The 24149-nt window shown below is 42.3% G+C and overlaps 3 protein-coding genes across 3 annotated transcripts; all 3 read right to left on the reverse strand.

Annotated features, from left to right (window-relative positions):
- Positions 1–5317: 5317 nt before the first annotated feature.
- On the reverse strand, positions 5318–16686 carry nploc4 (NPL4 homolog, ubiquitin recognition factor). Its single transcript, XM_031844066.1, has 17 exons — positions 16526–16686; positions 15497–15577; positions 13340–13449; positions 12907–13158; positions 12776–12824; positions 12561–12655; positions 12360–12483; positions 11790–11969; positions 11429–11515; positions 10716–10787; positions 10493–10619; positions 9681–9841; positions 9429–9500; positions 9250–9342; positions 8704–8820; positions 8397–8499; positions 5318–8283 (listed from the first exon to the last, which is right to left on the reverse strand). Exons 1-17 carry the CDS (start codon positions 16538–16540, stop codon positions 8123–8125), a joined length of 1899 nt encoding a protein of 632 aa, XP_031699926.1. The 5' UTR covers positions 16541–16686; the 3' UTR covers positions 5318–8122.
- An 840-nt stretch (positions 16687–17526) lies between these two features.
- Positions 17527–20200, reverse strand: pde6gb (phosphodiesterase 6G, cGMP-specific, rod, gamma, paralog b). The gene is made up of 4 exons (XM_031843872.1): positions 20140–20200; positions 18817–19038; positions 18691–18731; positions 17527–18598 (listed from the first exon to the last, which is right to left on the reverse strand). The coding sequence occupies exons 2-4, from the start codon at positions 18960–18962 to the stop codon at positions 18522–18524; spliced, it is 264 nt and encodes an 87-aa protein (XP_031699732.1). The 5' UTR covers positions 18963–19038; positions 20140–20200; the 3' UTR covers positions 17527–18521.
- A 2092-nt stretch (positions 20201–22292) lies between these two features.
- Positions 22293–24149, reverse strand: oxld1 (oxidoreductase-like domain containing 1). Its single transcript, XM_031844090.1, has 2 exons — positions 23968–24149; positions 22293–23481 (listed from the first exon to the last, which is right to left on the reverse strand). The coding sequence occupies exons 1-2, from the start codon at positions 24016–24018 to the stop codon at positions 23086–23088; spliced, it is 447 nt and encodes a 148-aa protein (XP_031699950.1). The 5' UTR covers positions 24019–24149; the 3' UTR covers positions 22293–23085.

Below are 24149 nucleotides of genomic sequence, written 5' to 3' on the forward strand. Positions count from 1 at the left end.
TTATGAGATAGAAAATTGAAATTATGAGATAGAAAGTTGAAATTATGGGATAGCATGTTGAAATTATGAGACAGCATGTTGTCTGTGTACCGACATTAAAACTATCACAACAGGTGGACAGGAGAGGGAACAGCCCGTAAAGAGGTTTCCCAACAAGTGATTGAGTTGAAAAAGATCAACAAATAATCACAAAATGTCCACGGAGAGAAAAATTGCTGCAGAGGGAAGAAGATGTAATGAAAGATGGGAAAGAGAATACATGTCTGTGCTTCAGGGAGAACAACGGGTCTGTCTTCTGTGTTATGATGCGTGTCGTGATGAAGGATACTATTCACGTCGGCATTTTGACACCAAACACGGAGCTAAATTTAGCCTCCAAGAAAAACTAATTGTCCAAGAATTAAAAGGCAGAGTGCAATCACAGCAGAATATATTTACAGAAGCTACAGCCCAGTGCATGCTAAAGGTATGTGAGCAGGTGTGCTCCGACCAGATACAGACTTTTACAAATGTCAGTTTGTGAAGAAACACCATCGCAGACCGAGTTCAGGAACTAGCAGCAATCTAACAACACAGCTAGCTCAGAGACGAGCAGGCACTCGTCTTCTTCATTATCTGTTGATGAAAGCACAGACAACACGGACACAGAGCATCCATCCATGTTTATAAGACCTGATCTCTGTGAGGAGCTCTTGGATGTAGCTGCCATGCACGGGACGACAACAGGGACATTAGTGATGCAGAGAGGTGACAACAATAGCTTTGAACAAAGTTAATGTCATAACTTGTGTTTGATGATATTTGTCTTTGTTATTTTCTCTAAAAGTTTGATCTTTGATAGAGTAATGTGGGTTTCTTAACCCTAAATTAAAAGGATTTATGTTATAATAACAGAAATGTGCTTACATATATTTTTACATTTATATAACTGCATGTACAATATCTTTACACTTGAATAAACAATAATCAAATGCAGAGACAGTTATTTAACAATATGTTAGGAGTAGTTGTAGTTATACAGTCTTAGAGTTATAAGACTGATGTGGGCCAGAGTGAAGATGAGTTCGACACCCCTGCTCTAGAGCTTCACTGGAAAGATACTTTACGCACAATTTAGGTGTATTTTCCCTTTAACTCACGAGATGCAGGTAGCATGTTTTATACTTAATGTGAATATAATTCGTTTAATCTCATTTCCATTACGCAATATGTATACTCAGTAGGCATCTTATTCTGAAAACCGGATGTTCGTCTGAAGAAACCGGATGTTATCTCACGTTAATCTTTCCGCTAACTTTGCAAAGTCCTTCGCTCGCTCCTGATCTGTGCCGTTTGAATGCGTTTACCGTGAATTCCAGCATATAGGTGCACTAACATGTAAGAGAACCAACCTGCTCTGTGTAACCGCGGCTGAGGGTTGAACACAGCGTCCAGCAGTCTCCGTTGTCGCTCGGTCTGCTCTTTTAAAGCAGAAAGTTCCTCCTCGTACTCCGCTGTCGTTCTTTCAAACACACCAAATATCTCTTCAGCAGCCGCAGTTAGTCGCTGGTTGACTAAACATCTCAGTATTTGGACTTTAGACATTTTCACTAAACCACAGAAACTTCTCCTCCAGTCAAACGGCAATAGTGATGTGACCTTTCGTGAAACGCAATGGATCCCGTGTCACACTTTGTGTACTTCGGACTTTATTGCGCGTTTTTGTTGCAAACTATTCTATGTACCCCAGCTTCATCTGTGCCCGTGAAACCGTGTTTTCTAAAGCAGGCGAGAAAACAAAGAAACCGCCTGAAGCCCAGCACTGTGAAAAGTTGTTATTTTTAAACCGACGAGAATAAAATGCCGTGGCTCAACAGGTAGAGAGGGTTGTCCGGTAGCCGATAGGTCGGCGGTACGATTCTTGATTGCAACATGTTGCATGTCTTCCTGCTGTTTATATACTTCTTGGTGAAACTTAATCTTGACAACCACGTTCTCGCTGACGTATATACATATATACATATATATACATACATATACATATATACATATATATACATATATACATATATATATGTAATCTAACATGGCTGCAGACGAGTTGACTCTGCACGTTGAAGCTTTGTCTAAAAGCCGAGTGGACAAAAGAGACCGGCTCTTGTCTGGTTCTTTTTTTGATCTGTTGTACATATAAATGGACCATGTTAATACTTCTTCATCAGGCACATTCTTCCTGTAGCTACTTCTACACTATTTTTATATAAGTCTATTTGAGTAAATTTACTTTAAATACTTTTGCTAATGACTATTTTTACTGAATAACGTTTGTATTACAGTATGGAGTATTATTGTAATGTTGTGCATGCTAAAAAATAAAAACAGATCATCTTTGCTGACTCATAGTGATAATTTCTCTGCCGTTATGGAAAACATTCTGGTTTCAGATGACGTGCAACAAACTTTACCAGACTGTATCATCAATAAGGTGACATAATAATACTATATAAATCATAATACTGAGAGGCTTATTGTGTGAATGATGCTGCCGAAAGACTGATTATTGACATGGAAACCAGTTTGCACAAAGTTGTTTTCCAGAAGCACATGAATTGATTGAATTTAATCAGATATCAACAGGTGAAATACGCAAGAGGTCATGTTGCCTGATTCACCTCAAAGTGTACAACAGAATGTTAATATTCATATTTACACAAGTTTATGGACTAAACCCAGAGTACACACTGATGCTGCAGCGCCATCTGGTGGTAGAGTAGACTCATACAAGAAAAACATGTATAACCTTTATACAGGAAGGTGAGAAAAGATGAATAAATAAATTAAACAGAGGAGCCAACTATGTTTCCACCCCAAAATATACTAATAATTCAGTAAAATTGTTATACTTTATCATTTAGGAGTAAATTTCACCTGTTTTCATCATTTTGTGTCACTGGAAAAAAAGTGTTTTACAACATATGAGTCCTAAAAGATGAGAAACAACCTCAGCTGCACCTAAAGAAGTCAAATCTAGCAGGTGGTAAAAAAAAAAAAAAAAAAGATGTATGAACTCATTTGGAGACTTTATTAAGAGAAACTTCCTGCATAAACAACATTAAACCACATCAAACAGTGATGCTGCTGCTTCTCAAAGCGTCATCATCTCCGGTCCAGCTTCAGTCCTGAGGACCTGCAGGTTTCTTGATCCTCCGAACTACGACCTTGGTTCTCCTTCCTTGAGGTCGACCTGCAGGCTCCGCCTCTCCCGGGGGTCGGGGTTCCCCTCGGGGCGGTGCGGGGTTCTTTCCAGATCGCACACCGTCCATGAAGCCCTCCACTCCGTCAAACCTGTCTGTCAGCTCAGAGAGACGCTCCTTCAGGGCGTTGAACTCCTTGTAGAGGTCTCCCAGGGCGTCGGACAGCGGCTGGATCCTGAAGGAGGGAAAAATAACTTTCATTACAAAAAGCATCTTACAATGACGATGGGAGAAGAACCTACAATGGGCATAGATGGATTACTGAATTGACCTATCGGCACAGGGCCAGGGGCCGTAAGTGTCAGGGGCCCCCTGGCCTCCAGCTACGAAATCCCAACTCAAAGAGACACAAGGAAGAGATTCAAAAAGACACCAAAAAAATCAAGGAGACAACGTGACTACAAAGAGACATAAAACAACTATAAAGAGACACACAGTAACTACAAATAGACACGTAACAACTACAAAGAGACACAAAATAACTACAAAGATACAAACAATGAGACACACAGTAACTACAAAGAGACACGTAACAACTACAAAGAGACACAAAACAACTACAAAGATACAAACAATGAGACACACAGTAAGCGGAAGCGTCCTCACCTCCCGTAGTCGGGCAGCACGGTGCTGTGGTCATGAAGGAGCAGATCTTTGACCTGCGTCATGATGGCGTATTTCCAGTTGTCTAAAACCAGCGTGAAGTTGGAGCATCCTCTGGTGTTCACTTTCTCTGCTTCAGGCGAGTCAAACAGAGCAGGATGAAATGTAATCGAGTATTCAGAGACAGAAGGTTACTCCTGCTGCAGGGCAAAACAATTAAATATATGAAGAAAACATTTACAAGAAAAACAGAAGAAACGTAGAAGAACACAAAACAGAAGGACAGAAGTAGTCAAAATAATAATAATATGAGTTACAACAAGTTACTGAATGTAAAATCTAAATCTGTTTCTGTAACACGAGTCCTCAGTTTTGGTGATTTGCAGGACAAAAGACAGACTGGGCTGAAAGTAGTTACAACATTTAGACGCATAGATTATATAATATTAATAATAATAAACCTTATTTCTTTATCCTAATTCCTGCATGAAATGCAACACATGCTTCATAGCCAATAATCATAAACGTTTACATACAAAAGTGTAAATACCATAAAATATGATTTAAAAGACAGATTAAATAAAGAAAAACTCCAAAACTAGAAATATGTCTTACAGTTGTTTAAAAGTCAACGTACAGTAACAATAATACCCGAAGTGCATGTATTTTATCTGAACACTATTTAGGACCTGCCTCACATTTAAAAACGGTTAAAACAAGCATAACCATTTAAAACATTTAAAGCACTTTCCTCCGGCTTTAAGGGGAGACAGATCTTAAACCTGAGATTAAGACGCGACATATTTCCCACTGAAATAAAGTGGAGAGGATAATAACTTTAATGTGTGAGAGATTAAACTTATTCATTACTTCACTAACCTTCATTCTTGTGATCCTCTGGTCTGTGTTTCTGAGCAGAACTCAGAGTCACCGACAAGAAGAACAGAAGTCCAGCAGTCTTCATCCTTCAACACAAAAACACGTCTGAGCATCTTTAGCTTTTAAGAAGAAACAACTGAAGAGTTTAAACTTGTCTGCGGTGATTAAACGTAGGAAACGTACCTGCAGCGGCAGCTCGGAGTCAAACAGTCCAGTGAGGATGTTTTTTCTTTGAGGGCATTTCATCTGGAGGGTCTTCAGTCTCCACCTCCATCAGACAGCATCAAATATCTGCACTTCAAACCTCAAGCCTGTTTCCTATTACATCCTTTAATTATCGTTTCAGCACCGAAGTAACGAAAGCTTTTGTGAAAATGTGTCAAAACTTTATAACCAACATTTAAGAGAACAGGAAGAGAAACAGGAACATGAACGCTGGGATCTGGAGAGGCGATCAAAGGATTTACGGCGACGACTGAACTTACACATTCCTGTTCTTCATCTGTTGTCCATCTGCAATCCTGAGGAGGCCACCGGAGGACCGGGCTGGACCGGCTCGGATCGCTCGTTAGAGACCCATCACAACAGAAACCCTGACAGGGAAACCTGGAGACTAGAAGCCCCGCTTTACTAGAAGGCTTATGGACACTCAGTCAACATTAGCTAGTTGCATATTTATCTGGAGGTATATTTGTAGGCTCATAAATAACAAGAAGTTGGAGTAAAAAAAAAAAAAAAAAAAGAAGTAAAACTTGGTTTGAGTTCATTTAAAGTCGAGATTAAACGGGAAAAAAATACTTTAAAATTATTTTAGATCAAATCTTCGGTCCTAACCGAAAGAAAATCTCATTCGTATTTTTATACAACTTTTCTTCTTGAAAAACTAAATATGTCGTGCTTATGTAAGCTTGTACCGACCAATTACAACCAAAAATATCGTGACGTCCATCCATCAAAAGCAATAAAATGAATTCTTCAAATAAAAATAATGTTTTGAATAAATTATGAACAAAAATAAACCTAAACCTTAAAGATCACTGAATGATTTTAACTAAGATTATACATTTCGGGACAGTCCACTTTGATGCTCAAGTTGCATTCTGGGACGGTTTGGGGAAGATGGTGAAAAAGTAAGTCGAGAACTACCTTTGCAAAGGTGCGCCATGTATTTTTTCACGAGCCAATCAGAGCAGACTGGGCTCTTTCTGGAGGGGCTCTTAAAGAGACAGGCGCTAAAACGAAGCGTTCCCGACAGACTGTGAATAACGGTGTAATCAGACAGACGGCATGAGAACAATAATGTGTTTTAAGAACATTACAGCATGTAAACATGTTCGAGTAGAAACAAGAAATACAACTATGGATCTAAAAATGAGCATTGGATGTCCCCTTCAAAATGTCCCGTGTTGTCCAAACTGTGAAAACTGCCCTGAAATAAAAGTGATAGAGCGTCTAAATACTTTGGTGTTATGGTTCCCACTAAACATAAAAGTGTTTTATAATCTTTCAGTTCTCATTTGTTGTTTATTAGTCTCCTAAATGTACAACAAATAAGTACTCTAAGTACGTACTTTCTGGTCTATTTGGTAGACAAATCAAACAAGATTATCTGCAATAACAACTCTTTGTTTTTTTTATTATTATTATTTTGTCTCAAATCCAGGTCAACAACGTCCAGACTCCTCAGCGAGCGTCCGGCTGTAGCTCCGATAGAATCCGATAAAACGCTCTCGAGAACTCAACACGGAGGAAAGAATCATATCACCGAGAAAAAACAAAAACAAGCAGTTTTAAATGAACCTACAACTAAAAATATATTCTCACGTCATCAATGGAATCACTGTCAAGCTCATAGATGGTTTAGATAAACGACTCCTCTTAACTGAAGAGGCCCGACGGACAGTATGTATTTAGAGTCACTCGGCTTTCCTGCCAGTTTCAACATCCTTCTAGTAAAATTAGGGTCAAATCTGTCAGCTTCAAACCCACACTGGCTCCTCATGTTATCTTTACCTTCCTACACAGCATCAGTGCGTTTGATTCTGCTCAACGGGTAAATGTCAGGAACGTGACGAGCGTCAACGTCGTGCAACCAGAGATGAAGGCCCTTGACTCTCGTTCTCCATCCACCCATCCCGATACGTCTGCTGCTGACTGAGGTACGTGTTCAATCACTGAAACTAATGAGAACAAAAACATTTCCCCTCTCACCACGAGTGGGTTCTATGGAGAACGTTCTGCCAATGAAGCACATTTCAATGTCCATTCACCTCCATCAATCTCAGACCTTATAACTGTCTGTTCAGCTAAACACAACTAGAGGGAAGTGAGAAAACGTTTGTGTTTTAATTGTAATTGTGGGTGAAATGAGTCTTTGAGTGAAGTTTGCTATTTTGAATGCCATCGAGGAGCGTTCAGTGCTCTTCACATTGTTTTAGACTCCGTGTCGGCCATCTTTTCCTCCCCATGGTGACCCTCTGGAGCAGCAGAGTCTTTGAGGGCCGAGCGATGGAGAGACCCCGAGGGGCCACATCAGCAGAGGACGAAGAGCACCGGCTGTTTCTAGAAGCACCTCGCGGCTAAAACAGTGAGTCAGTGATGATGATGTCGTTTTATCAGAGACGGAACATACAGTACAGCTGAGAACATAAGCTACATATTGGACCTGCTCGAGTTCAAACCACAAAATCCCAAAAGGCTACAATTCCAACAAACCAGCAGGAAATGTTTAGGAGTCATCACTCACCGCTGGAGGACGAGTGAGGGCTGAACAGCTGTTTGTGTTCCAGCTCCGGGACTTTAAATATAAACTTCTACGTCGGTGGAATCACTCTGCAGCTCTTCAAAGAGCTTTCAGGTCAGAGTTTGGTGATGATTGTACTTTTAGGGGCTTGTCAGAGACCAGGACCTATAAAGACCTGACCAAGTGGCAGAGTCCATGCTGAAGATTCTAAATGTAAAGCTACAACAATCTGATAAAAAACTACAGAAAAGCTGAATTAAATAACAGTATCATTCCTCAAATGTATTCATACACAGCGAGATTTATCCGTAAGACGGTGTGAGAGTGAGAGGGGCTCCGATGTGAGAGAGCCAAACACTCCAGGATTCATGTGAGGGGGGCTGATTATTCAGGTGGGGGGGGTTACCTTAACGAGCTGCGGCGCTGTGAGGAGGGATACAAAAGAAACACAGTCTGGTTTTTATCTGATTTACTTGATGAATTCGATGTAAACGAGTGCATCCTGTGGACAGACGCTCCAACGGGAGGCCGAAGAAAACAAAAACAGGGGGGGGTGGGGGGGGTCCGAATCTCGCAGCTGGTCCTGGTGCAGCGATGATGTCACTGGCGAGTTACGAGGAGGGGGCGGGGCATAAAGATCAGGGTTCTTTTCTTTTTTTTCTTTTTAACCGTGGGGCAGGCTGCACATCTCACAGAGCTCCGTGCCGGGCTGGTTCATGAAGGTGCAGTGGAGGCAGGACCACATGGCGGAGGACGAGGCCGGGACCGAGGGGCCCCCCATGGCTCCGTAACCCTGAGAGCTGGAGGGCTGCCCGCCCACGGTGCCTGGAGGGACAGGAGGGCCGGGTTACACCACTCAAACTACTGATTTAAACTTTAAATGAGCTGAATGTTTCTATATAAAATGTTCAGGTCTGGTCTGATTCAGAGTGACTTACTGCACAGCTGCTCGATGGTGGCCCACTGCTCAGACTTCTTCCAGGTCTGAGCCAGATCTTCATTAGAAGTCCTCACTGCGTCTAGTAGCAACCCGATGCTGTCCTAAAGACACAAACACAAACTCTGATCCATCCACCACACACACCACTAGCATCTGGATATTATAGAGAACATCCACATCTGATTTAGCCGTTCATAATTATCCTCTTTTGATCGTCATGTTGAAAACATCCTCACACCAGTAACCGTCTCCAGGCTGGAGAAGAACGTGGAGTTATTCTAACACAAATGGAAGCGTGGACCTACTCTCAGAGGCATGACTTCATTGGTGACGAGGAAGAGGAGCAGATGGAAGTCCGACACGATGTCCAGGAATGCCGTGGAGGTGCACTGAGACAGGTATGTAGCTAAACTGTGGAAGTCCTGCAGACAAACGAATAAGAAAACAAGTGTTTAACTTCCTCTGAGCTCATCGTAGTGAGTTTAACACGAGCTGAGGAGATCTTAGAGTTTAGTTCTCCGATATAAAACAGGTCAGTGAACGCCCCTCTGGTGAATCTTAAAGAGTGTAAATGAGACGACTAAACGTCCTCACTAGAACACTAGTCCTCCTTTAGTTCAGTGGAGGAGAAATCTATGATGTAAAAAGAACAAATTTGATTCCATTCTTTAAAGAATATTGCTTCTTTCAGGCTGAAGCAGTTTTCAAACTTCTTTGTGTTCAGGAAAAAAAATCTTTAAACACAAATAAACTATATTTGACAAGATAATGTATGAATTCATTCTTCTTTTAGGTCATTATTTAAATGTCTTCACTGGTTCAACCAGAGGTGAGGAGGTTTGAATTCTTACTTGCGTCTCTCTCAGGATATCTCGGTTCTCGATGGGGAAGCGTTGTGTGGAGCAGAAGGTGTACTGGGGGTCCTTTGGAAAAGTGGTAGTTATCTGTAGAAGAAGAAAAACATTCAGTGCGCACTCACTCACTCACTCACACTCACACTCACACTAGAAGAAAAGTAAACCCTACTCACATCTATGATGAGGTACTCCACAGGAAGAGGCCGAGCTAGAAACGTGACATCATTCCCAAACTTGTCTTTGTCCTTTTGGATGAAAGGAGGAAAAAAACAACATCGTCAAATCTGAACATCTGGAAAGAAAACATCTGGATGGACCAGACTCATAAGACCCCAACAACAAAGTAAGAGTCTGTGTATTCTCAACCACATGAACCATACTCCATTATACGTTATCATTCATATGCTCCGTGGAGGAGGGCTCACCTTGTAGAAGACGTCTGGGACGTACTGCTCCGAGCAGGACTCTTTAGCGAAGCCCAGCTCCGGAGCGTCTTTGCAGGGCAGTAAGCACTCGTCTTTCACCAAAGCCATGCACTGATTGGACACCTGGTATCCCTCAAAGTGCACCTGGTTGTCTGGACCACCTGCACGCAGAGAGAGGCAGCAGCCAACAACATTATTTAACTATTATTGTGTCGGTGTGCTGCTCGTATTTCTAGTAGCTCTTCATCGTCACACACGAGGCTCATTAGCAAAGAGACGACGTCTGCAAACAAAGGGAAAGTGAAGCTGGCAGCGGATGAGTCGCTGTGACGTCATTAAAGCTCATTAAAGCCAATGACAAGGTCACCGCTACGACCAGGCGGTCTCTTTGTGAAGGAGGGAAAGCGTAAACTCTTGGCCTCCATCCCACAGAGCATCTGGTTTGTGTTACGCTGCTTCACCGGCCTCAAAACTACTACGAACACAACGCAGATACTGAAGAGGAGTTAAAAATAAAACATGGAAACCTCACAAGTCTGTGTAGTTAAATCCAGCTTTGTATTTCAGAGAAGGTGAAGTCTCTCAGTGCTACTTGTACATGTGACTACGCTTGTTTAGTTAAGACTGTTAACAATGTACACAAATAATGAACTTTTCAAAATAAGACAGATGATCACAAGAACATAACTTCTTCATGTCTAAACTGGATCATTGTAGCTCGTATAACACGTATTTATTCACACCACATCGTAGTTTAGACGATAACTACGTATCAACAGGTATAGTTGAACTCATAGTGAACAAAAACATACCTGTCGCCACCACGGTCACAAATTTAGAGCCAAAATGGCCGTCCCGAGAGAGTCTGCAAGAGTTTGAGTGTAGATTCTGGAAGTATCCGGCTGTGATGCACTCCTCCGCACTCAGGTAGTGAGACTCCTAACAGCAGAGGGGACAATGTGTAAACGTGGGGGGGGGGGGGGGGAGCAGCTGTTACTCTGATGAACAGGTGGTCTTTAGGGGGTTCATCCTCACATGGTTCCTCACGAAGCGGACTGTTCCTATCCTCGTGTCCTCAGACAGCAGGTCAGTGAAGATCCAGCCCACCTGGAGAGACACAGAGGAACACAGAGGAACACGGATACATGAGTAGAAGCAGCTGATTGAACAGTTTGTTAATCTACAATAAATGTGATTGTTTTAAGACGTCACTTTTCAGCTGCACAGATGTGAATATTTGTCTTCTATGAAAATAAACTGAACACAGATTTGTTTCCGACTGTCGGTCAAATAAAGAATATCTCATCTCTGGCTTTGGGAAATGATTCTGGACATATATTTCACAATTTCTGACATTTTTAAATTATTAATTGTGAAGATAATAAACAGATTAATCTATAATAAAAATAACAGTTGTTTGCAGGGTTACAAAAGTTTTCAAATCATCTTAATGAAGAATAAATCACAAAGAAGACCACAGAAAGAACAGAGAGAGACAGTAACTCCTTCCTGCATGTCTCCTTTCTAACTGGTGTAGGCGCGGTCATTCCCATCAAGATAAACACACGCACCATCAACACACGCAGACATAATAATGTTTAAAAGAAAGTTAAGGTTAAATTCATTGTTTAATTCATCAAAAATTCAAAAATGCTTCATAACTCTGCCCTGAGTCTGTACAAGCTGTCAGTACTAGATGTGAAACACGGTCAGACACCACAGCGTCAAACGGGGGGGGAGGGGCCCACCTTGCACAGGCCCAGTTTGGCAGCGATTTCGTCCACAGCAGCAGCTTTAGGATCCTCCACCAGCTCCAGGCTGTTCTGAGTCGCATTCTGAAACACAGAAGAGACGTGTTACCATCACAGTAAAACAAAAGGAGCTACTACGAAGTGTAACGCTTTGAGCATGCTCAGAGGCGTTTATGCTCAACGTACTGTTGTTTTATCAGTGAACTATTTGTGAATGTCTAAATACGTTCTGCCGCAGGTTGTGATTACATCATTTTGGCTTCACTCCGTTAATTATAAACTAAGTTTAATACGGACTGTTACTTGTTGATGGAGGAGGATGGAAGAGTCAGTGATTCATTCAGAGTGGACGGCTCACCTGTGGCGGCTCGTAGATGGCGGCCACCTCGGCTCTGATGCCCAGCGGGATGTCTTTGTGCTCGGTGTAGCGGCCGTACAGGTAGCCCATCCTCTGACTGCCCGTCTTCCTCCAGAAGTCCAGAAAGCGGTCGGCGATGGTGTGGTTCTCAAACATGATGTTGTCCACGTGTCTGTATTTCTGGGAGAAGAACAGAGGAACGCTTCAGGCTCACGAGCAGAGGTTTGTTTCTTCAATCACAGAGTTGTGTCGAGTCGTTCGGTCCTCAGCTCCTCTTTGAGCATGACACCGAACGCATCGCTCCTTCATTATAGTCATTTAAATAATCCTGCTTTAGATTATTAATTGATAGTTGGTCCCGATGTTTTTAGGTCTATTATCCAACTCGGTCCTGTGTGATTTTTCATTCTTGATAATAAACTTATAATTTAAACAATGTTTTATTTAAGATGATTATCTATTTGAGTTATTTTTCGCTTCTGCAGATCATAGTACGACCCTGAGAGATGTAAAGCACGTTGGTGCCATATAAATAAATAAGGTTTATTATGACCATTATCATGATGATACCTGTCTGTTCAGTGTGAGGGCACTGGGCTGGCACTTGGTGCAGATCCCCTCCGGCCAGGGAGGGTGTCCCTCACAGCCCGACTTGATCTTACAGCTGATGTTCTCCAGAGCTGCAAACTTCCCTCTGCAGGAGACAAAGAAACAGTTAGAATGCAATGTAAATATCTGGATCTACACGGAAAACAAAGGAAGACTTCTCACTTATCAGCTCCACCGGTCAGCTTCCGAAGGTACGCGTGGAATGACATGTGCTTCACTGGAGGGTCGAGGTGATTCAGGTAGTCTTCGTCAAAAGGCTGAAATAATAAAAAGAAGAAGAAGAAGAAATAGAAGAAGCCAGTTTCAATAAGTAGAATCTGAATAAACCTGAAAAGCATCACAGCCTCAGTGTAAGAAACAAGAATACATTCCCTTACCTCTAACGGTACACAGTGCACACATTTTCCAAGGGAACCATGGTGACATCTGTAACAAGACAAACAGAATCATTAGCATCTGATATTTGTGTTTGTTTCGGATGTTTTCCTCCAGCTGCTCTCTTTCTTACAGCTGTGGATCTTTGTTTCTGTAGATCTTTCCGTCTTGCTTGGTCAGATACTGATCGATCTCATCCTCCTGGACCTGGGGCGCTGAGAAGGACCGGGGGATCATGGAGGACGAAGAAGAAGAAGAAGAAGAGAACGAAGAAGAGGATGAGACAGACGGTAGGGATGAAGAGGAGTGCGGGGTGGCAGTGTCCATGACCTCCCCAGAGGAGGAAGAGGATGCTGAAGGGACCAGATACAGCATGTCGCCATGCCTAGAGAAGATCAGAAAACAAGTAACGGGTGACATTGTGTACGGCGGCTGTTATTCCTTTAAGCAGATACATCGTCATTGATTATACTTTTAAAAAGTTAATACAGGTGTGTCTTTACAGTGACTCACAGTTATAAAATAAACTTTATTAGCACTCAACGACGCTGTCCACTCTCACTTACTTGATCTTGAGCAGGCTCATACTTTTGTTCTGGGAGAGGATCTCTTCGGTCTTGTTGCGGTTCAGGTAGACGGTAAACCCGTTGGAATTGAACCCGAACTCTTTGCCCACCTGAGAGAGAAATGATGCCGTGTGCCGATTAGACCGGATGAAAACATTCTGTCATATGGCGGAGAAATGAAAATACAGCTAACTTTCATCACCATGAAATGCATCAACGTTGAGAGAATCAAAATACACAAAGATTTAAATCAGTCTCAGCTGTTCAGCAGCTTAACGTCTCAGAAGCTTTCTCCATGTGCCAATGAAACAGGTGCATGTTCAAAGGGTTTCCACTCTTCCACCAATGACAATCACTCGCAGGCTACATCCACACTATATGTCTGAGATTTAAAATGGGTGGGCTGAAGTCCCTGTCGTGCTGGAGAGCATTTTTTGCTTTAGTTCGTCTACGGTTTCATTTTTTGCTTAAGTTCGTCTACAGTTTCTTTGTGAACTTTACAATAGCTGTGCAGAACAAAATAAGCATTGATAAGATCCATCGCCCTCCTCAAAGCCGCAAACCTTCAAATGTCCGCTTCTTAGGGCGGACAGCGCCGCTGGACGCTCTCAACAAATAGCTTGCTTCCTCCACTTGTAGGCAGTAGTAAAATTATTAAATGCAGAATTTAGAGAAGGTCAGCAACGCCTGTAATTCGCTATCCATGCTGAATTTAAGCACTGGTAGTCACTCGGTTATCAAGACTAATGTTTTTTGCTTTCTTCCGGCGGTGTGATGAATCAGGAAAGGACACGTTGTGACTGCTAAGACCAGATCAAGTAATGAATGTGGGTGTCTGTGTCATCCTTTTCAAAGATCACCGTATCTGCCCGTCCAGACTAAAACGCAACCCCGGAGTTTTCAAACTAAAACAACGTCAACAGCTTTATCAAATGTCTCAGCTTAAGTGGTTGTAGAACGGCGGAGTAGTGTGGACTCTACGCGTCAACGTAGTAAAAGTTATTCCTTAGAGCAAAAGAAACTGTTTGTAGGAAGACCTTCTGACGTCATCACTTGATGTTAACTTTCAACACGCATTAGTGAACCTTTGTAATGTTAACATAAGAGCACGATGATTATCCTGGTCATGATGACACTTAATACAGAACACTGTGCCTAAGACAGCTGCATTGATCCAGTGACATCTAACCCAACAGACAACAACAAACATCTACCACTGGTTTCTATTCATCTGTTAAAGTCAGTGTTGGTAAAACAGTCAGAGGCACTACAGGTTCTTTGAGCCTTCAGTCAGTATTTCTCTGAAGCCACACAAAAAGAAAACCACTGTAAGATATTTTTACTGTATTCTGGGTGAAAATTTAGACTGTCAGACAGGACATCATGAGTTTCATCCATTCTGTCTCAGCTGCAGAAATAAAAGCTGCAGGGCTCAGACTAACTCTCCACTGGTTTTCTATTCCCACCATCGCTGGCTGCAGGGAATGAAGACGACTCCCTACATTGATCTGCAGGCTACACCATCCTAGCTTAACACGGATGCATACATTTTTAATGAGGTGCTGCTGCAATGCTCCGCTGTGACTGGAATGCAGTTTTATTTAAGGTTTTTAAATCGAATGATTCAAATGCATTTGTAATTATTTTTGAGTGTTTATGTATGAATATAGGTGCGATGGAGCCAAAGTTAGAAAGGATTGCTCTTACAAAAATACAACAATTCAGGACCAAATTATCCGTTCTATGTGTTGATCATTCCCTGTAGTGCCTGGGTTGTAAACCACAACCTGCTACGCAGCTGTGATAACAAGTGAGTGGACCACTACGCGTGTTAATAGTGGAAGCCAGCCGACCACACGGGAGCAGTGCAGGACTGACCTGCTCTGGTACTTTCTGCACAGCTTCTCACACAATTGAACAATGATCGGCCACAACAGCCAGAGAAACACTAATATTCTTTGTGACAACAATGCATGTGTTGATGCTTGCATTACTGTAGAAATAGTCTGACTAAAGATGAGGTGTACATGTTTAGCAAACAGATTTTTATGCATAAATTGACCCAAGAATTTAGCGTTTTGAAGGAGGCCAGAGTGTTAAAAATGTGATTATGTATGAAAAAGACTGAAGACTATTATCATTAGATAGATACAGTACCTTCTTTAAAAAAGCAGCAGCTGTCTCCCTCTTGGTAGAAGCAATTTTCTTCATCCCATCTGGGGATTGTACCCTGATGACCTAAGAAAACAACAACAAAGACATAAGCTATATTCAGAATCAGAATCAGCTTTATTGGCCGTGTGTGTGTACGCATACATGGAATTTGACTCCGGTTTCCACGTTGCTCTCAACGTACATACATGGAATATACAAATAAACAAGAGAAATATAAAAACAAGGACATTAAAGACAACAAAGGACAGAGAAACTAAGCATAAACATTTAACTACCATGTACAATATAAATATATATCGAAGAATATATATGAGCATAAAGAACAACAACAATGACAATGGATTTGGGATATTAGTGCAGAATGAAGAGGTCTAAGTTACTCAGAGGTCTAAGTTACCAATTCAGACAACTGGGATCATACAAAGCTCAATTGTTAGCCAATTAAAAACTAAAATAACGTTTAAATATGACTCTTTACTGTGGTGTCAGTGGCAGAATATTATGACAATGATGACAATGCATAAAAAAAGTAATGTTGGCATTAACCTCGGAGCATCTCCTGTTAAACAAACAGCTTCTGTATTTTGACATTAAGATGTCGACTTTAAACCAGACGTTAGCTAAAGCTAAGTATCACTTTTAATGAATCAACAACATCTTGTCCTTCCTTAAATATATATATATATACACACACACACACACACACACACACACACACACTGTGGCTAACATTTAGCTAATAACCTGTGCATGCTAAACAATAATCCAGTGATTTATATTCTTGAATGTGCCGGTTATGTAGCTTTATTATTCGGATGTCGTAAGCTAAGCGAAAGAGCTAATATTAGCCGGGTTAGCTAAACAAGGCCCCACTCACACTCACTGCTAACGTTAGCTACCAAGCTAATTCTGCTGCCTCATCACTCCGGACTTCGGGCTAACAAGCTAAGCTAACGTTAGCCGAGTCGACCCCTCAGCACGGCCGTTAGTACAACATGCCGTCATACTTACAATAATATCCGCCATGTTGCCGATAGATATCGCTGCGTTAGTAGACAGAGACACTAAATATAAATTTCACGTAGCGTTGCTGTCAGTCAACGAAACTCCATCCCACAACTCAAACACCGGGTGTTGCAGACATTAGCGACCGACCGACCAACCGTTTCTCACACCGGTCCCACACCGAAACGAGCACGGCCGAAACAAGCTTGTTTTATCGTTCCACTTGTCATTGTAAATGCAGTGGGTACATGCTGTACTACAACTGCAATGGAGAGGACATATCATTATATTAACTGGAAATATGTGGCCCTGACTTATAGAGATAAATCTAGAACGTCATCATTGTAGCTTCTATTGTACTCACATGATAAATACAATTGTGTTGAATGCTATCAGAGACACAGCAGCACAGTACTGTTTGGTTCCTGGGTCTCTGGGCATATCATTCATATCATTTGTTTATGCTGTAGTGTGCACTGTAAGTCTGAAATGCTCAAATTTAGCAACACCACTACTTAATTTAGGTCTATGGAGAGATGTGATGTTCATATAGTATAAAAGTAAGAATCCCCCTTTTCCTAAAATATATATATCATATATTTTATATCAATGAGTTGCAATAATCTTAAATAGTTGTGATGTGATTGATGTTGTTTGTAATGTAATATACATAGTAACACTACTATAATGTCATGATATGGCAGAGCTGATATAAGATATTAAATAATGTTATATACAATATTATATTATGCAACCTACATTTTCTTCTGGTATTTGTGTGTTTTGTTGTTTTTTAAGTTCTTGAATATAATTAACAATAAATGTTAAATAATATTTGGCTTCTTAGAGATCACATCTCCCAAACCTACTGTTGATGAAAACCTGTATAAGAGCAACAACTATCAAACACAATATATCAAAATATACACTCATAATCTAAGGAACCATTTTTAATAATAATAAATAATAATAGATAATAAATACATCTCCACTTTCACGTTCCTGTTTTTATGCTTTATTTTTTCTCACCTCCTGTAGAGAGGACAAAGCTCCATTATGCATCAGACACTGTGCAAACATTGGAAACATAACTTATTTAAGACAATCCAGCAACTCTTCCATCAGTGACAAACATACAGCAACACCTTTGTTATTATCTTCTTCTCGACTTCAAGTCAGGATAACAAAAAATTAAAAGCGAAAAGCTAAATGTAACTCAAGCTGTGCACGCACTGATCTCATGTGAACAACAGATCGGTAATCCTTCAACGTCTCAACATGAACAGAGCGAAGCATCAGTGACGGTGACGAGGACAGCAGAGATGAAACGATGAAGAACAGATGAACGTAACACTGAATGATGGATGAAAGCTACAACATTGATCTTAAAGACACAGACATAAACACGCAGTGTCGCGTGAAAGCGTGAGAAATAAACATGAAACATATACATTAATATTAAACAGATAAGAAGGGATATGAAACAGAAGCGAACACAATGATGGGAGCAGAACAATACACACTTCTGGATGGACATGTATTCTCTTGTCAGCTGGATGTATCCTGAGGGAAAAGAGGGATATGATGATGACCACTGAAAAGCTATGCGCTGAGCGATGGCAAGCTGCTGTCCTTCTCTACAGAATTCAGGTTTTTGCATTTTACTCGTCCGGCAGGCTGCCTTGCTTGTTTCATGTTTTGTCCGTGAGAAGATAAAAAAGAAGAAAAAAGGAGATAAAAAAAGGAAGAGCAGTGAGAGAAGAGGAGAAGAGGAGTTTAGAGCAGCGGTGCAGATCCAGTGAGGATGTGAGATGCTAACTGGTTGTGAACTGTCGGGTCAGAAGAAGAATCCTGTGAAAGAGGACCGTTGCTTTTTGTAGATTTCTTTTTCTCTTTTTCCATTTTTTTGGTGTTTGTTGTGGTAAATTTGTGTGGACAAGTTCGGTTTGAAGTGTCTGGACGTGGCCCGTGAATCTCGACGGCGAAGGTGCAGGAAAGGGCTTCAGATGATGCCGTACTTGGCCAGCTCGTTCAGCTCCAGGTGGTTGAAGGCCTCCCAGGGGCAAATGACAGTGATGTCTGCAAAAAGAACAAAAAAAAGAAAGAGGTGTGAGGTTATTCAGATGCCACGCCGATCACAGAAACCCATGAGCAACCTAAAGGGAACTCACCTGTGCCTAAGCCCTCCATTCCTGGGATGTCATCACCAAACCTGAAAAGAAAAAAACCAAAACAATTACACACGACATTTCTAAACCTCTAAAGGAAGAAAACAAAGTGCATCATGGGAGACATACCCCTGGATTCCCTTCTTCGGAGGCTTGCTCTTGAACTGGCGGGTCTGCCGCTGCTTGAACTTGGGCGGTCCCTTGCGCGGGGTGGCGGGGCCTCCGGTGACCCGGGTGGCCGACTTGATCTCGGCTTTGGGCAGCTCCAGATTCATTTTTCCTAGGGTTTGGTGTCTGTGAGCAGGCTGCTGTCTTTGCCTCTCTGTAGGGCGGTCGTCGTGATGATGGCCTCTTTTATTTTGAAAAAGGAAGAAAGACTAAAGTCGGTTGAATGTTTGGATGAAGTATTGTTTTCATGGGACTGTTAGCACACAGCTGCTGTCACCTCTGTCTGACATTACAGGCCTTAATCCTCTCGCTGATCTGACACCAGGTGGGATTTACACTCATATTTCACACTGATTGAATGTCTCAGATGGACTACCTCATTCTGTGAGGATGACCCAATTTCCCATAATCCCTGGCTCAAGTTAATAAGGACCCCCCCCCCTTCTCTGTTTCAAGCTAAATGTAATCTCATTAGAGAAAGGACAACCCAGAGATCTGCTGAGCACGCTCTGAGGGTCTGAATGATCAATCCGTCCTGAACGAGGCTTAACACAGCGGCTTTATATCACAATGAAAGTGTTGGAGTGAATGTTGTTCTTCATGCTGGTTTTGTGCTATTTTCCTTCCATAACACGTCTTCTTTCAGACTAGAAATAAAACATTTATTTTATCACTTTGTCTGTTTACGTCTGTAGATTTCTCCTAAATTCAACAAAAGTTATCATTACATAAAGCCTCATTTACATATTTAAACATAACATTTCAGAACACTTGTAATACAATAAATACTGCTCTTAATGTGAGTGAAGTGGTGAAGTTTGATGGTGATATCTATGAGTTCATGTTTGTTTCACTTTCATTCCTCTCTGTGTGCTGAAGGTTCACACATAATTAATAAGAGAATGCCTCTTTTGCATATTTCAACATAACATTGTCCACACTGGTAAAACATTCCAACTTTTCATGTCCAACAGTGACGCTGCAGCCACGTATTACATCTTATAATCTGTAATTCTTCCATCAGACACATTTTTTATAAAGCTATACTTCTTATGATATTTGAGAATCTTATCTTCTCTTGAATGAAAAAAGTGTGTTGTACAAGTCAACAAGACCCTTTGTCCTCTCAATCATTCTGTTACTTCTCCATCTTTTCCATCTCTAAAGTATGAAGATTGTAAAGTCTATAAATCTCCACTGACCATCAGCTCTCTGATTTTGTTCCCTCTGACCCTCAATAAGTGTGTGTTGGTGTTGGTGATGTGTGGCGGAGCGTCTACTCACCGGCTGCTCTGGAGCAGGACGGCCGGACGAGTCGCTGTGAGCGCAGCAGATGTGAGGAGCTCTACGCTGGGCTCGCTGTGAGGGCCAGCCGGGGCTCAGGGCCCCTCTTATATACGCTGAGCCTGCACCAGATTACGGACACGCCCGCCTCCCGGCTTCTCATGTCAACAGGCCTCATGTCTGGGGGTTTGAGTCCAACAGAGGGGAGAGTGTGCAGATGTGCACAGTCACCTGATGTGCACGGTCATTGGAGAATCATTTAAAGTCAGTTTTCTGGATGAAGATCTGTGACATTATCCAGTTTGCGAGACACATCCTGCATCATTTAATGTCTTAAAAGCTGTGGTGCTCTCACATGAGATGACACAGCCTGGAGTATTTAGGCCTTTATTATACACTCAGAGACAGACAGGAAGGAGAGAGAGAGACAGAGTGAGAGAGAGAGCAAGAGAGTGAGAGCGAGAGAGAGGACGACCGCCATCAGGTGAGCGATGCTGATGTAGATTAGGAAGCTTTCCTGAAAGGCCTCGTAGCTCGTTCCTCCTCTTGTTATGCAATCGTTTCACCGTCTGCTTCAGGAGAAACCCTTCACCCCCCATCATGCAACAGTCTCTCTGATCGCCTTGATGTACGTTTCAGTGTACATGAAGGTGATGTAGTTACTAAACACGTGGCTACATACATACATACATACAGCTAATCTTTTTGTTAGTTGATGCAATTGCATGTATTCAAGATCGTTTCATTCCAGTTTTCTTCTGATATAATGAAATATGTTTTAAACGTATATGATGTAGTTTGTGATGTGATGAGGCTCCTTGTACACTATTGATGAGAATATTGATCATTTCTTTATTTTACAGGCAAAAGATGAAATGCTATTTAAATCTATGAATGAATTTATTGCCTTGAAGGTAGACTGCCAATGAAAGAACGAGAGAAGAATGAATGAAATCAGTGATGCAAACATGTCACGAGTTGAACTGACTGAGTCTGCTATTGATTCGATGCACAGCTGCACATTGCAGCGTTGGCATGTTTTCCATCTCGTCAGAGTCTCTGGGTTCAGAGTTTCTGATCATCTGTGATCCTCAGATCAAAGAATAACGGAGTGAGTGTGTGTGTGTGTGTGTGTGTGTGTGTGTGTGCGCACCGGCTCCTGCATAATACAGGATTCACAGAACATCTCCATCACCAGACCAGAGATCAGGGTCCCCGTCACCTCACAAAGTGGACCTGTGAGATCCGCGAGACGTACCGGCATCGGGCCTCGTTCTGCTCAGCCGACCGACGGACGTCATTCTAACGGGGCAGATGTGAACCAGATCAGCTTCAGGGTCCATCAGGGTCTCACTTCTGGTCTGCAGGACTCCTCCTACATTCATCAGAATCTCATTCATTCACATCCCTGATACAAGATTAAAAAAAGACACCATCACTCTGCAGATTCCTCATATAATCCAAGGAGCGTCGCCATATCTCTCAAATGTTTTGCTCTTATTCCTCCACCAAGAAGTTATATTCTCTAAAGGTGCAACTATTCATTTCTCTGGAGACACATTCCAGTTGAGAGACATCTGATTTCCATTTGGCCACGCGGTCAGACAGACATGTTTATAGCAGAGGACAGATCTCTGTGAGCTTTATCACGTGGTTGTTTTTAATAAAGTTACCTAATAAACAACAGAGTCACCGGCATAAACACTGATTATATTTCATCCTCATGAGAGCAGGCAGACAGGCAGGCAGACAGACAGGCAGACAGACAGGCAGGCAGACAGGCAGGCAGGCAGACAGACAGACAGGCAGGCAGACAGACAGGCAGGCAGGCAGGCAGACAGGCAGACAGACAGGCAGGCAGACAGACAGGCAGGCAGGCAGGCAGACAGGCAGGCAGGCAGACAGGCAGACAGGCAGACAGACAGACAGGCAGGCAGACAGACAGGCAGGCAGGCAGGCAGACAGACAGACAGGCAGGCAGACAGACAGACAGGCAGGCAGGCAGGCAGACAGGCAGACAGGCAGACAGACAGACAGGCAGGCAGGCAGACAGACAGACAGACAGGCAGGCAGACAGGCAGGCAGACAGGCAGGCAGGCAAGCAGACAGGCAGACAGGCAGACAGGCAGGCAGGCAGGCAGACAGGCAGGCAGGCAGGCAGCTGTCTCTCTCTGATGAAGTGATGTTAAAGGAAATCTGTTCATCTCAGAAACATTTATTTAACAAACAACTCATATAAATACATTTCAAATACATAATCAAAATATACTCTTAAATATAATGAGATCGCAAAAACACAAATATGTTTTTAACACTTCAGTTCAAACTTCTGATAAATAAAACAAATGTACAAAATGTGCTTTATGACTAAAGTACCACGAAGATAAACCAAAAAAAGTTAAAATAAACCAAATGGATTTTCTAACAAGGCCCCAAAAACATAACTAATGTTATTAAAAACACAACTAATGTTAATAAAAACATGCACTTTAAAATGCCACGTCAAGCACCTCATGAAATAAAGAACAGACTTCTGTGAGGAACAGTTCCCGTCAGTAACAACACTCACTACCAACTGCTGACATCAGGGAGCCAGACGTCAAACAGGAGAGGTGGGACTATCAGACAGAAACAGATCTCCAGTTATTCAAACTTATTGAGGAGAAACAGTCACATGGAAACATTTTTACAAAGACTGAAAGTCAGTTTCGAGAAACGTTCTGATTCAACTTTGACCTCTCTAATCTCAGCGTTACTGCTCGATGACGGATTATTTTCATCCTTTCAGGAGAGACGTGAACAGTGTGAGCCACCGGAGGAGGGAGTGAAGATGAGGAGGTAAAAGCAGTGACTGAAGTGTGTCATAAAGTGCTTAAACTGGTACTACGAACGCTCACAACACTCAGCCGACGCTGTGGTCGAAGTCGCTGGCAGTAAAAGATTCCGTCACGTCTTCTTTAAGAGTCTTATCTCCATCTTCAGGTAGGTTTTAAGGTTCTCATCCAGGACATTCTCCTCGATGGCGGCGAGCGCCTGGTCCCCTCCGTCGTGGTAGTACGCCAGCAGCTGCTCTGCATGTTCGATCCACACACAGTTGTGGCAGCCGCTCATGCAGCAGTGGGTGGGAGCCGGCGGCGGACCATCCTCAGGAGACCAAGCGGAGGTGGTGCGGCCGGGTTCTGGGTCAGAGCAGTCAGAGGACTCCGTCAGCGTTGGAGGAGCAGAGGAACCTGGTCCAGGAGAACCCGGTCCAGCAGAGAGGCTGCGTCGGCCTCTCCTCCACGTCGGCACCGGGCAGAGATAGGACCGATGTCTCGTGTGCAGCAGGGAGAGGATGCACAGCTGAAAGACAGCACGATGAGATATGATCATAATGAAACTCTGTAAACACTCCATGCAGTCATGTATTCCCTGTTTGTATTCTCCTCTTCTAACCGGTTTATTTAAGTATTTAAATATTTGATTGGTGGCAGTTAGAGAGGACAGCGAACCTGCAGCTTGTGCTCTGAGCACATGTCAATAAAGTTGAATCTTGAATCTAAAGTTCACGTATTTATAGGTGTAAGAAGACATTGATGAGAGAGACAGAGCTGTGGTGTCATGGTTGAATCTGTTTGTAAGTTTTAGCAAAAAGCTCTGAAGTAGAAGAGGAAACGTAAACATGTCTTATATTTCAGTTTCACTTGCAGCCATTACTATTATCATCTCACATATAAGTCTGTATATTTAATCAAATAACGTCACTGTATACTGTTAATATTACCCAACAGTGTGACCAAAGGAAAGGTTAGGAACGTTAGCTTCTCTACCGTTAGCTTAGCTACCAACCTTCTGTAAAGACAACGACGACCTCGCCACATTTACACCCAAACACAGCATCGTCGCAGTAAACACGAGGCTCGGTTACGCGTCTGTGTGATTCATTTTCTCAGAACTGTAGATTTTATGAAGTTGTTTTCCTCCTGGACGTTAAAATCCACCGCAGCAAGCTAGCAAATCGTCCCGGACGA

Source organism: Anarrhichthys ocellatus, unplaced genomic scaffold (genome assembly GCF_004355925.1).
Source record: "Anarrhichthys ocellatus isolate YVR2014 unplaced genomic scaffold, GSC_Weel_1.0 scaffold4, whole genome shotgun sequence".
Taxonomy (NCBI): domain Eukaryota; kingdom Metazoa; phylum Chordata; class Actinopteri; order Perciformes; family Anarhichadidae; genus Anarrhichthys; species Anarrhichthys ocellatus.